Genomic DNA, 13443 nt, shown 5'->3' with positions numbered 1-13443 from the left:
TAGTGTTCTCAAACTTTGGCAAGTGACTTATTTTGAAGATTGTTTCAGTTTAAAAATGTAGAATAAAACAAAAATCGAATTCGGTTTTCGTATATCATGAATTATCTAACCTCATGTCTGTGCTAGCTCCCTCAGCCTTCAGCTGCGGCAGATAAGTTAGACCTGCCTCATATTTTCTTAGCTATGAGGCTCTGCGCGCAAGAAGTTGTCTCAAATGGGTTGGGTTCTAAAAGAGTTACATCTCAGGAATGTTGTAGTCACTCACCTGCTTTTCTTTTGAATCTCTTCAACAAGGGCTGCCACATGTCCTTCCATGAACTCCAGCTTCTCGTTCTTTTTAGCGTGGATCTTCTGCAGTCTACAGATACGTTCCACAAGTACTGCTTTATTGGGCTCAAGCTCTGAGTTTGTACGGAGCTCCTTCTGCCCTAAAATCTGTACATTGTCACCACTGGACACATCCAGTGAGGCCTAGGAATAAATCCACACTAACTTGTTAGCATGAAACAAATACGAAGCTGGAAGAAAACAGTTAAAAACAAATGCAGAAACAAAATACGAGCCTTACCCGGTCGGCTGATGACTGGCATCCATTGATTACAACCCACTAAAACGGTAAAACAATCCAAACGTCAGTTCATATGGGGATTGGATAACTACACTGTAATGATAATCCTGAGGAGGCAAAGCTACTTTTCGCTTTATGGTAACAAATCCAAGTAAACTTCGGCACTTAAAATCCAACAGACAGTGAGACGTAACCATGGCAAAACTCACCCCTCCATCGGTAGTAGAGGCGCCTGAGGTAGGAGACGAAAGTGACGTAGGAGTTGTACAGGCGCCGCCAATTTTATCCAGAGAATTGGTGGATGAGGATTTAGATTCCTCACTTAGATTTTCCTTAGATTCCAGATTGTTTGATTCTAGCTTCTCCACTTGTCTAAAAAAAAAATGTTGAGTAAAGCAAAAATTAAAATTTTTGAAAGACAGATTTTTTTTTTATCATTTTGAGGTACTTAGCAGCAATAACACTTTTATTGAAAATAATTTAAGAAAAAGCGTATTTTCACTGGACCCTGCTTCCGATGATGAATTCCACACAGTTGTTTGAAACATGAACCACTGTCAATAACTAAACTCCTTTTCAAGGCTTCTCTCACTCGGACAATGAGCCTACACTCTCCGCTGACTCTTTACATTGGGATTCACTCGATTCCCTAAGGTTTTGTTCTGAGCAGTGAGAAGCCCATCGCTGGCGGAAAAGTAAGTCTGAGTAAAATAAATGGATTCTCTTTTATCTCCTACCACAAAAAAGCCTTGCCTAAATTGAGTTTGTCATCGTTGAAATGTGCCCCATACTTACTTTCTTGATTGTTGCAACTGTCTTGTCAGATCCTGTAAGATAACGAGGCGAGCTCATACACTATACATAACAGATACCTTGTTTTATGATTTATTCCATTAACAGCAGGTTCTACAAACCTCCTCTAACTTAACTACTAACGTCCTATCAAGCAGATATAAATTTGAAACATTTTTTGATCAGGTGTTGAACAAACCACCTTGCCTTGTTCATCGCTTTGAACTATGAACAATTACAATGCTGCAAGCTTCGTATCGTACACTAACCTTAATAAGAGCTGTGTTTTTTCTCTTCACCACCTGAAGTTCATCTTTTGATTCCTCCAGAGAGGCAACAAGTTCCGACACTGAAATGAGACAAAACAAGTGTCCAGAAATTTTGCCACATGGATCAAGATTTTTCGTGGCCATTTTTTTTTCCTGGTGACAGAAGGCTAGCAGAGCTGTGTGGAGACAAGGAGAGAGATGAAAGAAACCGCCTCTCATTCCTTGCGTTTTCAAAGCGCCATTGTACTTATCAGCAAGGAATTAGACTTACTGTTTGTAAATAAATTTCAGCTCTTAGGAAATTAAGATGCTTGTAAGAGTAAAAGCAGTATAAACTGTAACAAAATAAAAGTGATTTCTTTTTTTAAATTGCATGAGATTAGCTGCTAACCAGTTATTTGAAGCATGCATAGAGTGCACAGATACAACTGTGAGGATTGGATAAAAATCTAATAGAAAAAGAAATAATTAAATGTCGAAAATAAGCAGAGTAAAAAATACTTCATATAGAACAAACACCAAACAAGTTTGTAAAACATGTTTCCACATTACTCACGTCATCTCGAGTTTCAAATGCTCCTGTTACAATTTGAATTTAACTTTACAAAATAATACCTTTGCTATCCTTATTATACCTATTTTGTTATTAGTAAAACTGTTATTTGTTTCACACAAATTTAACGTCTCCTCGTAGTTATTGTTCTTACTAGCTTTTGATTTCTCTTCCAAATGACTTTTCAGCGATTCAATTTCTCTTTCATATTGCAAGGTCTTCTCCTTCAACTCTTCTTCCTAAATAGACAAAAGAAAAGTGGGGATACAATTCCTGACTGAAAAAAGATACCGGTAGTTCTATCTACAGGTAAATTGATAAGAAAAATGTTCAAAGCATGAAAATACCTAGGAACATAAATTTCCAGACCTACCAGTGCCTTTCTTCCTTTTTCCACTTGCTCAGACTGTTCTTCTAATTTTGATTTGTCAAGAAGAATTCCATCAAGCTAAACGTAGAGTTAAAAAAACGTTCTCACTCTCAGTTAGCAACAAACAAAAGGCAAACATCAGACTTAAAAAAATGTCCAAAATTTTGGCTTGAGATTGCTTTACATTAAAAAACCTAAATATCCGTTTACAACAAGATATACATCAAACCCTAAAACATCTCCTATTAAAAAAAAAAACAATGCATCAAATAACTTATTATACCTGTATCAAATACATGAAATAACTCTGAAAGGAGAACCACTCAAAGAATTTAAAACAGAGTGATCCTAAGATTTCTGAGGGTTACTTCTGTCATTGAATAATTGAAATCACTGTCAACTCTTCTTAGGCTTTTCTACACTTTTATATTCAAGGACAACTAAATACTTTACTCTAGATAAAAATGTACATGACATTTATATGTAAAAGTAAAAAATTCTGAAATTTTGACCAAAACTTTAGTTTTTTGTCATGAAGGCGCATTTTGATAAGTTGTCACCAGTATTATGGTTGAACAATGGAACTTTGTAAGAGTAGTAGTTTAAAAAGAAATTGTAATTTTGCAGCATTTCTCTTGGAGGACTAATTTTGCAAAAGTCACAAGTGTCTAATGAATACCTTAGATAAGGTGCCACTGGCCTCCGATTGAAGCTGAGCATTTTTGGCCGTCATTTTCTGAGAGAATGCTAGTAGTTCTGCTTCTTTGGCATGACAAGCTAAAATGTCAGCTTCTAGGTCAGCAATTATCTTCTTCTGTTCACTCTCCACAGACGTTAAATGCTTCACCATCTCTACCTCACTGTTTAGAGAAGAAACATGCAAAAAAAATTAGTGCTCAACAAGAAATGGTACTCGTTGTCACTCATCTTTAGATGTAGATAAATCTTGAGGAAGTTGTAGCAGTCTCGGCATTTGAACCATCACATTTCATCCCTTTGGAATCAATTTGATTGACTGAATTGTGGTTCAATTCATTACTTGGTTCACTTTACATTTTTGGAAACTTTGATGCAATGTCACTGCAAGGAATGTAAAGTTTTTATAACATAAAAATTTGAGATAACAGAAAATATCATTTGGAACCAAGGATAAGAGGGATCGAGCCACCACAACTATCTGGTAATGTTAATTCAACCTTTCACTCCCAACATCTCATTAGTTATTCTCCTTACAGTTTGCCTATCAAATCTTATGATCATGTCACTTCAGGGAATTTGCTGGTGGATCAACTGGTAATTCCCTATTTTACACAATTTACAGTAATGTTGCAATCTGCTGCTTGCATCAACCTGTCATGCAACAAGTCACACACTGAAGGAAACGTTTCATTTGACATTGATATTTGTTATAATTTATTGTGGATTCACTCGGCTGCACCTCATGAGTCTACAACATTTTGACCACTGTAATGATGACTATTGTTGTCAATTAGTGTACAGACTAGGCTAAACCACAGTTGATATGATAAATTGATATTTTTCTTTATTCTCCTCACTTGTCTGCTTGATATTGTATTAATATTGTAAGGAGAAATTCTCTCTCTCAGTCATGCATGGCTGGAGTTAAAGGGTTAATAGGTCAGGAGCAATATACAGTATTATGGAAGTTTGGGTTGAAATTTGTAGTTATTACTATTAGCTTAAATTACTTACAATATACATGATATCACTAACCTTTCATACTTTGCCTTGTACAGTTGACACTCTTCAAGCTCTTTCTTAAGATTCTGCTGCTCCTTTATGTTCATTAGGGCACTCTTTTCATGTTCTGCCACCTTTAGTGCATACTGTATGATTTTTTCCTCTAACTCACTTATCTGCAGAAAAACATTTCCAATACATTTATATTCTCTATAGCACTGTCTTTTGATAACACTGGTTATAAATCTAAACTGAATTTTACATCTAGGAAATTTGCAATTTTGGGAAGAATATTCACTGCTCTTAGAATGAGGCATGCATGAGCTTGTTAATGAAATATTCATGCTTCATCTAGAGGTAATGCTCTTGATCACTGAGGGCACTTTGCAAAGTGAATGCTGTTTGCCATCAAGTCCCTTAGGGCTTAAACAGTGAATCACAGACACAATTGTGCTCCAATCTAACTTTATAGATACATTTGAAACACTGATTGGCTCCCCACTTTCTTTTCTTCTCCTGTGTGATGCACCTTTCTTTTTCATTGATAAATTTCTTATCCTTGCTATATTTGCATACTTTTAATGGAACATTTCACAATTGCAGCCAAAATCTTGGCCACTTTTGCTATCTTATCCCTTTGCTACTGTTATCCAACATAGACAAAGGTTTAATGGTTGGCAATACAAGGCATCCTTACATGGCTACCTTAAACTTCTCTTTAGACAAAGAATAAAAACTTAAACAAGAACCTATCATTTAATTCCACTACTGGTATACACAACAGTAACATTCATGCGTTCAACTACTGTACCTTTTCTTTGAAAACCTTTACTTCTTCTTTACTTTTCTTGCACTGCTCTTTCCATGTCTCTAATTCCTGAACTTTCATTTTGTGAACCTTTAGTGTCAGAATATGGGAGGGTAAAAAGTGCTGTTTAGATGCTTATACCTTAACAAAGAATGTTGTTGGATGCTGAGGTATCACTTATTATGGGTACAAAAAAACAGTGCATATCCCATTGTAAAATTTTGATTTGTTTGTACTACATAGTGAATTAATAATCATTTCAAAATAGTAACAATGTTTCAGTTTGCATTGTAACTGTATGCCTATTTTTACAGCTATTCAACTTTAAAAAAAGTAGCTTTCACAATATCAGGCTTCATTTTTTCACCTAATAGAACTGATGTAATTAGTTTTCATCTCAGTTCATACTCTTTTCACCATCAAAATAAAATACATTTTTGAGACATGTTTTCAAACCCATGATTTAGGTTTTAAAGACTGTAGGTCATGAGTCAAATCACATGGACTAAACTTAACAAATAGCAACTCTCCAGGGTCTGCCCCAAAACTGAAAATTTTCAACCCCTCAAATGACACATTTTCACAAATACAGTGTAGGGGTAGCTTGCATGTAAATTCAGCAACCTTATAAAAATTCAACCAGCCAATTACAAATTTTCTGCTGCTTGGAGACAAATCCAGTTAAGTCTCTACTAAATTAATGACAAGAATTACTAACAATACCTCATCCTGGTCTGCAATTTCTTGCTCATGCCTTTTAAGTTCAACTTCTTTTGCTTTGAGTTTACTATCCAAGGAATTTGATTTCATTTCTTCTGATTCCTTGAGACAAACAAAAACATATGTTGCTGTCACATACAAGTTTAAAGGGTCAATATTTAAACATATGCCCAGTAGGAACGTGGACAACAACCTATGCAATTACGAATTACAGAGACCATCATTAAGTATTATAACAAAGCTTGTAAATTCGTGCAATCAAATTCAATAGCGAGAGCATGCTTCAATTTTCCATTGTGCATGCTGGTGACGTCAGCAAACAAATGCCTCGCAAACAAATTTTTTTCTCGTGAGTGACTTCAGCATTTTTCATTAAAAAACAGGAAAAACTTCTGCAAAAAAGTCAAACTAGACATGGCAACAAGTGAACAAGCTGATAAAGATCTGCCTACTTTTTCTTTGGGAATGGATTTTTTAACTCCTGAGAAACAACCCAGAGAAAGGGAAAACAAAACAATCAACAGTTTCATCTAGTTTAGGAACTCTAACTTAATTTCCACGCATGAATTCACCTGTCAGTTTTTGACCAATCTGAGACAAGATCATTGAAGCATGGTGATATATTTTTCCGAAACAAAATAAACAACGCATTGAAGTGTAGGAGAGGGAATTTCTGCCCTTTATACATAAACTAGTGTTGAAAATGTTATAAAACAATTGGTTCATACGTCAGCTGTGCGTTCATCGAGATATGAAGCACTTGGGAAGTTGAGAGAGCACTCAAGAAGCTAGAGTTGCTCTCAGCTACGCCTCAAGCAACTCTTACACATCTTTCGTGCTCTCCAAACTTCCCGTGTGCTTCATATCTCGATGAATGCATGCTGATGTATGAACCAATTGTTAATCCTAGGAATTGGTCATTCTCAGAACATTTCTAAGGTGGTTCTGTATTTCAATGGCCTTGAAAAAAATGCCTCTAAATTATTACTGCTAACAGAAATTTTTTTTTCACATTTAGAGCACACAAGTTATTAGTGAAATCTCACCTGATACTGTTTTATCATAGCCTGACAGTCAGCCCTAATCTGAAGACCTTCTTCTCTGGATTCTTTGAGTTTCTGTGCTACTTGTGCAAGTTTGGCTTTTGTTTCCTAATAAATAACAAAAACATTAATAGGTTGGACTTAAGATTGAAATATTCTGGTGAAAGTTTAGATTGGAATAATTGTGATGTTGCTCTACAGCTGTAGGATTGTTAGTGGGTGCTTGTGAATTAGTTTTCAGTGGAACTTCAGAGCTGCCAAAAAAGGGTTCATAAATAGCAAAAACAGCCAGCTAGTCTGCCATACTCTACTATCACCTTGTTGTATCATACATGCTTATGAAAATTTGCTCATTTATAGAATTTAGCTCATCAATATAATCATGTAACAACAACAAACATATGAAACATATGTGTGAACTGCGGTTATGAGACGTATATAAGAACGATCCTTCGCAGTAAAGCACTATTTGAGCAATAGTGAAAATCAGACCTGAAAAAAATTTCAGGCCTGTACGGGATTCGAACCACTGACCTCTGCGATACTAGTGCAGCGCTCTACCAATTGAGCTAACAAGCCAACTGGGAGCAGGCCATCAAATTAATTCGATATAAACCCGTGGATGATAAATCAAACAACAACAAACATATGAAACATATGTGTGAACTGCGGTTATGAGACGTATATAAGAACGATCCTTCGCAGTAAAGCACTATTTGAGCAATAGTGAAAATCAGACCTGAAAAAAAATTTCAGGCCTGTACGGGATTCGAACCACTGACCTCTGCGATACTAGTGCAGCGCTCCACCAATTGAGCTAACAAGCCAACTGGGAGCAGGCCATCAAATTAATTCGATATAAACCCGTGGATGATAAATCAAACAACAACAAACATATGAAACATATGTGTGAACTGTGGTTATGAGACGTATATAAGAACGATCCTTCGCAGTAAAGCACTATTTGAGCAATAATGAAAATCAGACCTGAAAAAAATTTCAGGCCTGTACTATTGCTCAAATAGTGCTTTACTGCGAAGGATCGTTCTTATATACATAATCATGTAAAGCATCTATTTCTCAGTTTTGAGTGGTATCAAATACTTAATTTACCTGCAGCAGGTTTAAATGTGCAAACAGATTCCACTTTGAGAACTGCTCAAAAGTTTTAACTTTTAAAGCTTTGTCTATTCATCTTGACTGAATAGTTCCCAGTCGTGAGTATAAACTGATGAAAATACATGCAATAACATGTCTGCCCTTTTTTTATCATTAACTTTCAAATTTATTGAAAGCCCTGAAACTTGACAAAGTTCTGGGGGGTAACTTGCATTTGAGAAACAATAAACCCACATGGAGTCTCTTGATATTGAAGAAACTGCAATGAGCTCTTGCATCTATGCACAATAAAAAGGACCAAGACTGGCTTTTACCTTATGCATCTCTAATTCTGTTTTAAGTTTGTTCTGTGCCCACTTGACTTTCACAGCTTGTGAATTTACTTCCTCTGTAAGCTTGTCTGACTCTCTCAAAATAGCATTTAGTTCCTTTCCCTGTAAAGAAATATGAGTTGTATATGGAAGACTTAGATGTATCATCACGACAATCAAACAGACGTGGAGCATCAACTGCTTACCTTGTCATCATAGGCCGTCTGTAACTTAGCATGATCAGTCTGCATTGTTTTCAGTTTCTGGCGGAACTTCTCTATTTCCTTTGTAAAGAATTGGGATAGAACCATTTGATGAGCAGTCCAGGTAAAGGTATGTGAGTTTTACAAGGTCAGTAAGTACATGGCAACAAAAGAATCTACACATACATGTATGCAATTTTGGAAAGTAACATCACACAAACCTTTGTATTTTCAGAAACTTTTCTTGCTAATAGTTCATTCTCTCTAGCCATTTTCTTCTTTTCCTCCTCTCCCTGAATTGATTTAATTCCCATATTTTCTTTCTCCTTGAGTACATCCTCATACATCTTTGTCACCTTAAACATGGTATAACATATAAGTAAGACATACTTCTATAAAATAATTTAGGTATATCAACAAAGTTGAAATGGTAAATTGGCCACTGTAACGATTACAAAAGCTGATGTTTCATGTGTTAGCCCTTCGTCTTTCGCTCCGACGAAGGGCCAACAATCGAAATGTCAGCTTTTGTAATCGTTACGGTGGCCAATTTACCTTTTCAACTTTGTTGATATATCCAAATTATTTCGTTACTCTCACCGACGCAGCCCCAAACAGTTTCTTTCGAAACCATCAGCCTTTATACTTCTATAAAAGTTTGAAATTCAAAGTTCACTAACAGACACAAAATTCACTGAAATCTGGTCAAAAGGTTCCATAACTTTCAGGGGTGGTTTCCCAGTCCCAAGATCTCATTATTCATTTCCTTTCACTTGCTTTATTCTCGTTTCACTTCAAATGAAAGTTTGCAGATACTGTATTAGTTGAATAAGCCCTGCCCCTGAATGAGGGCCTCCCTTGAAAGAAGTGCCACAATTGGGACAGAAAAGTTCAAAAGCCCTGCCCTTGCACAAGCATTGCAGCATGGTTGTGGATCTTATTCAAAGAATTCTTCCACAAGCTGCTAAACTTCATACACAATGGGATATCTTGAAGGAACTAGATGCAAATCCTTTCAAATGCACATATTCAGATTCGTGTGTAACCTCATGCTGGAGCTCATAAACTCAGATCAAAAAGGGGTCAGTGAGATCAAAGTTGAGTGGAGACACTACTGATTATCCAATTGAAAAGTGCTTGGGGAGACGACTGGTGGTAATCATAGAAATATACTGTTTAATTTAAAGAGAATATTTCTTTAGAGAGAGCCCTGCTCTCAGTTAGACTCTGCCTTCAAATAAGCCCTGCAGTTGAGTTGTGAAAAATATTGTTTAGGTGCTACAGCACATATTCAAGTAAATACAGTGACTGAAACTTTATTAAGCTTTGCCATGGAATAAAGACAGATGTTATTTGTTTTGCCACTAGCACAGTAAGAAAAAAGAGATATCTGAGTCGTCTACAAGGAATAAGACCTTTACGTCTACAATATTATTCTGCGATCGACCTCAAAGTCTACCATCTTTTTTTATTCTTACTATTTACATGCAATAATTACATGGATAATTTCTTTTTTTCATGTTAGTAATAAAATGAATAACATCTTTCTTTAACTGCAACATTTAGAGTATCTGATATACCATACATATTGAATGCAGAGATTTGACACTAACCTGGTCAACTCTGAGAGCCATTTCCTTTTGCAAAGCTGCAATAGCTCTCTTTGCAGCCTGATCATGAGCTTGGAGTTTCTCTTTTGTAGTATCAAGCTCTTCTGTCCTTTCCTGAAGTTTCTGTTCAAATTCCTGATTAGCCTTTCTGAGTGTTTCACTTTCTTCATTTTCACTCACTTGTAACCTTGATATTTCTGCAGTTAGATTACTCTTCTCTTTTACCAGTTGATCATTTTTGTCCTTAACTCTAAATGGTTAAACAAAGCAAATACTAAAATGAGCTACAGTTGTTTTAGTCCACTGTTTTTACTTTGTTTTTCCATATTTGAAAGCAAAAAAGTACAATTTTATTGTCAAAAAACCTGAAATCAAAACATAATGCCTTAATCTCAGAATGTGGGAAATCATATTTCTTAAGGTGCAAAACTTAATTTTAAGAGACATACTTATAACATTATGAACTACCAGATTCAGCAACAGTCAAGATCTAGTTATTATAATTTATGAGACAGTGTTACTTTTCTAGACAATTATGTAAAGACAAAACACATCTCAAAAATTATATTTGTATAATGGCCTTATTCATGCCCACAAAAAAAATCATGACAAGAGCAAGCTCAGTGTTTTTTTTTTTTGCATGAAAAACTAAGATATGTTGATAGCATTTAAAAAAAAATACCAACATAAATTCAAAATTGTTGAATAAGCTTCATAATAAATGATTTCAGCTTCATTAATAACTGTTTTGCTCTGAAATGGTATTGTGGGTTGAGTGGATCTAAATCTAAATGTCTAATCTGCAAAGGGCAGTACAGCCCATCTTCAGCAGATATGTGCTGTGCTTGTGCTATGCGCGCTAAAAATCAGTGCAGTGAGTGTGTGCTAGTGATATAAGAATTAGAAAAAAAAAATGTTCAATTGCTCAATGGGGCCTGGCCTGGGCCCTCAAGGCAAGCTTGAAGGCCTCTGTGTTGGCAGCTTCAATAATTGTATTGGATAAAAGAAACTAATGAAAGAGAGCATGCACTGATATTGTGTTTTGGTCTTGAGACTGGCGAAGCGAGAAATAGCAGGTCTTTGTCATTACATGATAAAGTAACTCAATGGAATGTGTACAGCAGGTGCATGACAAATATAAACAAAACATTGTTTTACACTTTGTAATTTGATTCATGATCATCTGTAAGCAAAATCGTGTCCTAGCTCAAACATTTGTGATCAACTCTCAATGTGGGACCAAGGATCTTTGAAGCAGGGCTTATGTGTTAACCGATATTATGATTTTTGTGTTAAGAAAACAATTTCGAGACATCTTTAGTCCTTGCAAACCCAATCAGCAAGAGATCACATGAAGAAAAGGATATTTTGATTAAGAGGAAGTCAAAAGCAGGGAATATACTGTAGATTGAATGTTTTGCATAGCTAGTTGTTGTCTAGTAAATAAAAGGGATGAAACAATATCGCCGTAAGGCAAGAAAACAACAACATTATAAGCACAACCACATTAGGGAAGCGTAGCAAATCGTATTTCTAACGTCACATTTTCAGTGTGCAAATTTTATAACATGCTCCTACCTTTTAAGTTCGTCCTTTGAGGATTTTAACTCCTCAAGCACTGTGTCTAAATTTTTCCTCAAGTCTTCGTTTACCCTGCTCAAGTCTTCGACACTTGAGTCTTCTTTCCCATGATTATCTTTAAGTTTTTCAGACAAACTTTCCTCACGTTCCAACGGTAATCTGTAATCCTTCTGCAACTGAGAAAGTTCGCTTTTCATGTGCTCATGTTCTGCTAAAATTAACGTTAACTCTTGATCTCCACCGGGTGTAATTCCATTTAAAGGAAACAACGAGTTGTGAGCTTTAACAATATGGCTTTCATCTCGATTATCGCTCGTATCGCCGTTCAAATTTGTATGGTCCATACATCCATCGCCATTAACTAACACTTCCTCCTCGCTGCATTTTGTTTCCGACTCCTTTTCGTCGAGATCGATCGTAATGTTAGAATTTCCATCGATTTCCTCTAGTGTGGAAGACATCGGAGTAAAGCTCTCAATTCTTCAGACAAGAGTTGAGACAGATAACAGCTGCAGAATATCATTTCGTATAAATGAAAGTTCCATCACTGTCCAAAACCCCCATTTTATATTCTTCGCAGCGGCATACCATTCTCTCCTCAGCTGTAGAGTCTTTGATTTAGGTGCCCAAATCAACCTTATAACCAAGGCGTCCTGGTTCAATGCGTGCCCTTGTTCAAACGTCACTTGCTATTCGAACCGTTTAAAACTCAGTGAACAGAATATACTTGTACATGGATTAGTAAACAGGACTTGAGCCGGAAGAACTATATAAAGTGGTAGGAGGGTAATAAACCCTTCACATTGATTAAATATGTCACAGGAAAGTCTTGAAATAACTATTTACTTGATTTACAATCCAACTAGTCGGTTCTACCCTGAGATCAAGTTCAAAGAAAGAAAATCCTCCGATATTTTGGTTCCTCCAGCTTCCAAAATGGCGACGATATGCCTACGTCATCATTACCACGTGACAATGGTCAGAGCACGCAGAAAAACACGTTTCGCGCGTGACTCGAATCTTCCCTTCGCATACGAGCGCACAGTAAAGTCAAGAAGAAAAAGTAAAATGAATAAATAATTTTGCTAAAAACAGTTTCTGAAACAATTCGAGTTCAGAAAATCAAAAAAAACTGCTCAAACTGAACTCTTCTAGTCACGAATAACGCACTACCTCGTAAAAGAAAGAAAGAAAGAAAGAAAGAAAGAAAGAAAGAAAGAAAGAAAGAAAGAAAGAAAGAAAGAAAGAAAGAAAGAAAGAAAGAACGAAAGAAAGAAAGAAAGAAAAAAAAAAAACTCACTGGTTGAGACTAAACATAACGGGCTCTTAGCGGTCTCCAGTCGTCACTTTCCACTACATTCCTCACTGTTTTGAATCTTCCTTGTCATTATACCGCTGGTATTGTGAAGAAGAAATAAAACAATCCCCTCTAGTTTTATTTATCATCTGAGGATTTCGTGTACTAATCAGACTCAACGCATATTTCAACTCGTGGGTGTCCAAGTTGTTCGAACGGCTAGAGCTCGATTTCCGGCGACGGTTATTGATTTGCGACACAGTTTAACAGTACCAGATGACCAAAATGAAACATATTTGATCAGAATTAACGCGTTAAGAAAGAAAAAATCTTTCTAAGTAGAAAAATCACAGAATTCCCAGCAATACTTCTAAAGATAAAATTTATTAATGTAGTTCACAATAGTGCCTGATATTAGAGACCCCTTACGAAAAGAAGAAATGGCTGGTTTCCCAATAAAAACGAGCAAGTGAGTCACATTTTTAAGTCCAATATTGT

At 36.1% G+C, this 13443-nt stretch overlaps 1 protein-coding gene across 2 annotated transcripts in view; it reads right to left on the bottom strand.

The window, feature by feature from the left end:
- LOC111320647 (coiled-coil domain-containing protein 186) overlaps positions 1 to 12612 on the bottom strand; it is a 16924-nt gene extending 4312 nt beyond the window's left edge. Inside the window, exons 1-17 of one of the 2 annotated variants that reach the window (XM_022923303.2) lie at positions 11646 to 12612; positions 10071 to 10317; positions 8679 to 8813; positions 8461 to 8538; positions 8258 to 8377; positions 6828 to 6932; positions 5785 to 5883; positions 5065 to 5151; positions 4287 to 4429; positions 3232 to 3412; positions 2556 to 2630; positions 2337 to 2421; positions 1630 to 1709; positions 1364 to 1395; positions 778 to 940; positions 569 to 607; positions 266 to 471 (exon numbers count right to left, since the gene is read on the bottom strand). In XM_022923303.2, coding sequence (XP_022779038.1) covers positions 266 to 471; positions 569 to 607; positions 778 to 940; positions 1364 to 1395; positions 1630 to 1709; positions 2337 to 2421; positions 2556 to 2630; positions 3232 to 3412; positions 4287 to 4429; positions 5065 to 5151; positions 5785 to 5883; positions 6828 to 6932; positions 8258 to 8377; positions 8461 to 8538; positions 8679 to 8813; positions 10071 to 10317; positions 11646 to 12109 — 2339 coding nt within the window. In that variant the 5' untranslated portion in view covers positions 12110 to 12612. The remainder of the gene's footprint in view (positions 1 to 265; positions 472 to 568; positions 608 to 777; positions 941 to 1363; positions 1396 to 1629; positions 1710 to 2336; positions 2422 to 2555; positions 2631 to 3231; positions 3413 to 4286; positions 4430 to 5064; positions 5152 to 5784; positions 5884 to 6827; positions 6933 to 8257; positions 8378 to 8460; positions 8539 to 8678; positions 8814 to 10070; positions 10318 to 11645) is intronic. The other variant, XM_088747009.1, reaches the window with a different exon arrangement.
- Positions 12613 to 13443: the final 831 nt, after the last annotated feature.

This window comes from Stylophora pistillata, chromosome 1, assembly GCF_964205215.1.
Source record: "Stylophora pistillata chromosome 1, jaStyPist1.2, whole genome shotgun sequence".
Lineage (NCBI taxonomy): Eukaryota > Metazoa > Cnidaria > Anthozoa > Scleractinia > Pocilloporidae > Stylophora > Stylophora pistillata.
The sequence above is the reverse complement of the archived record's forward strand: the minus strand, read 5'-3'. Positions and strand labels throughout refer to the sequence as shown.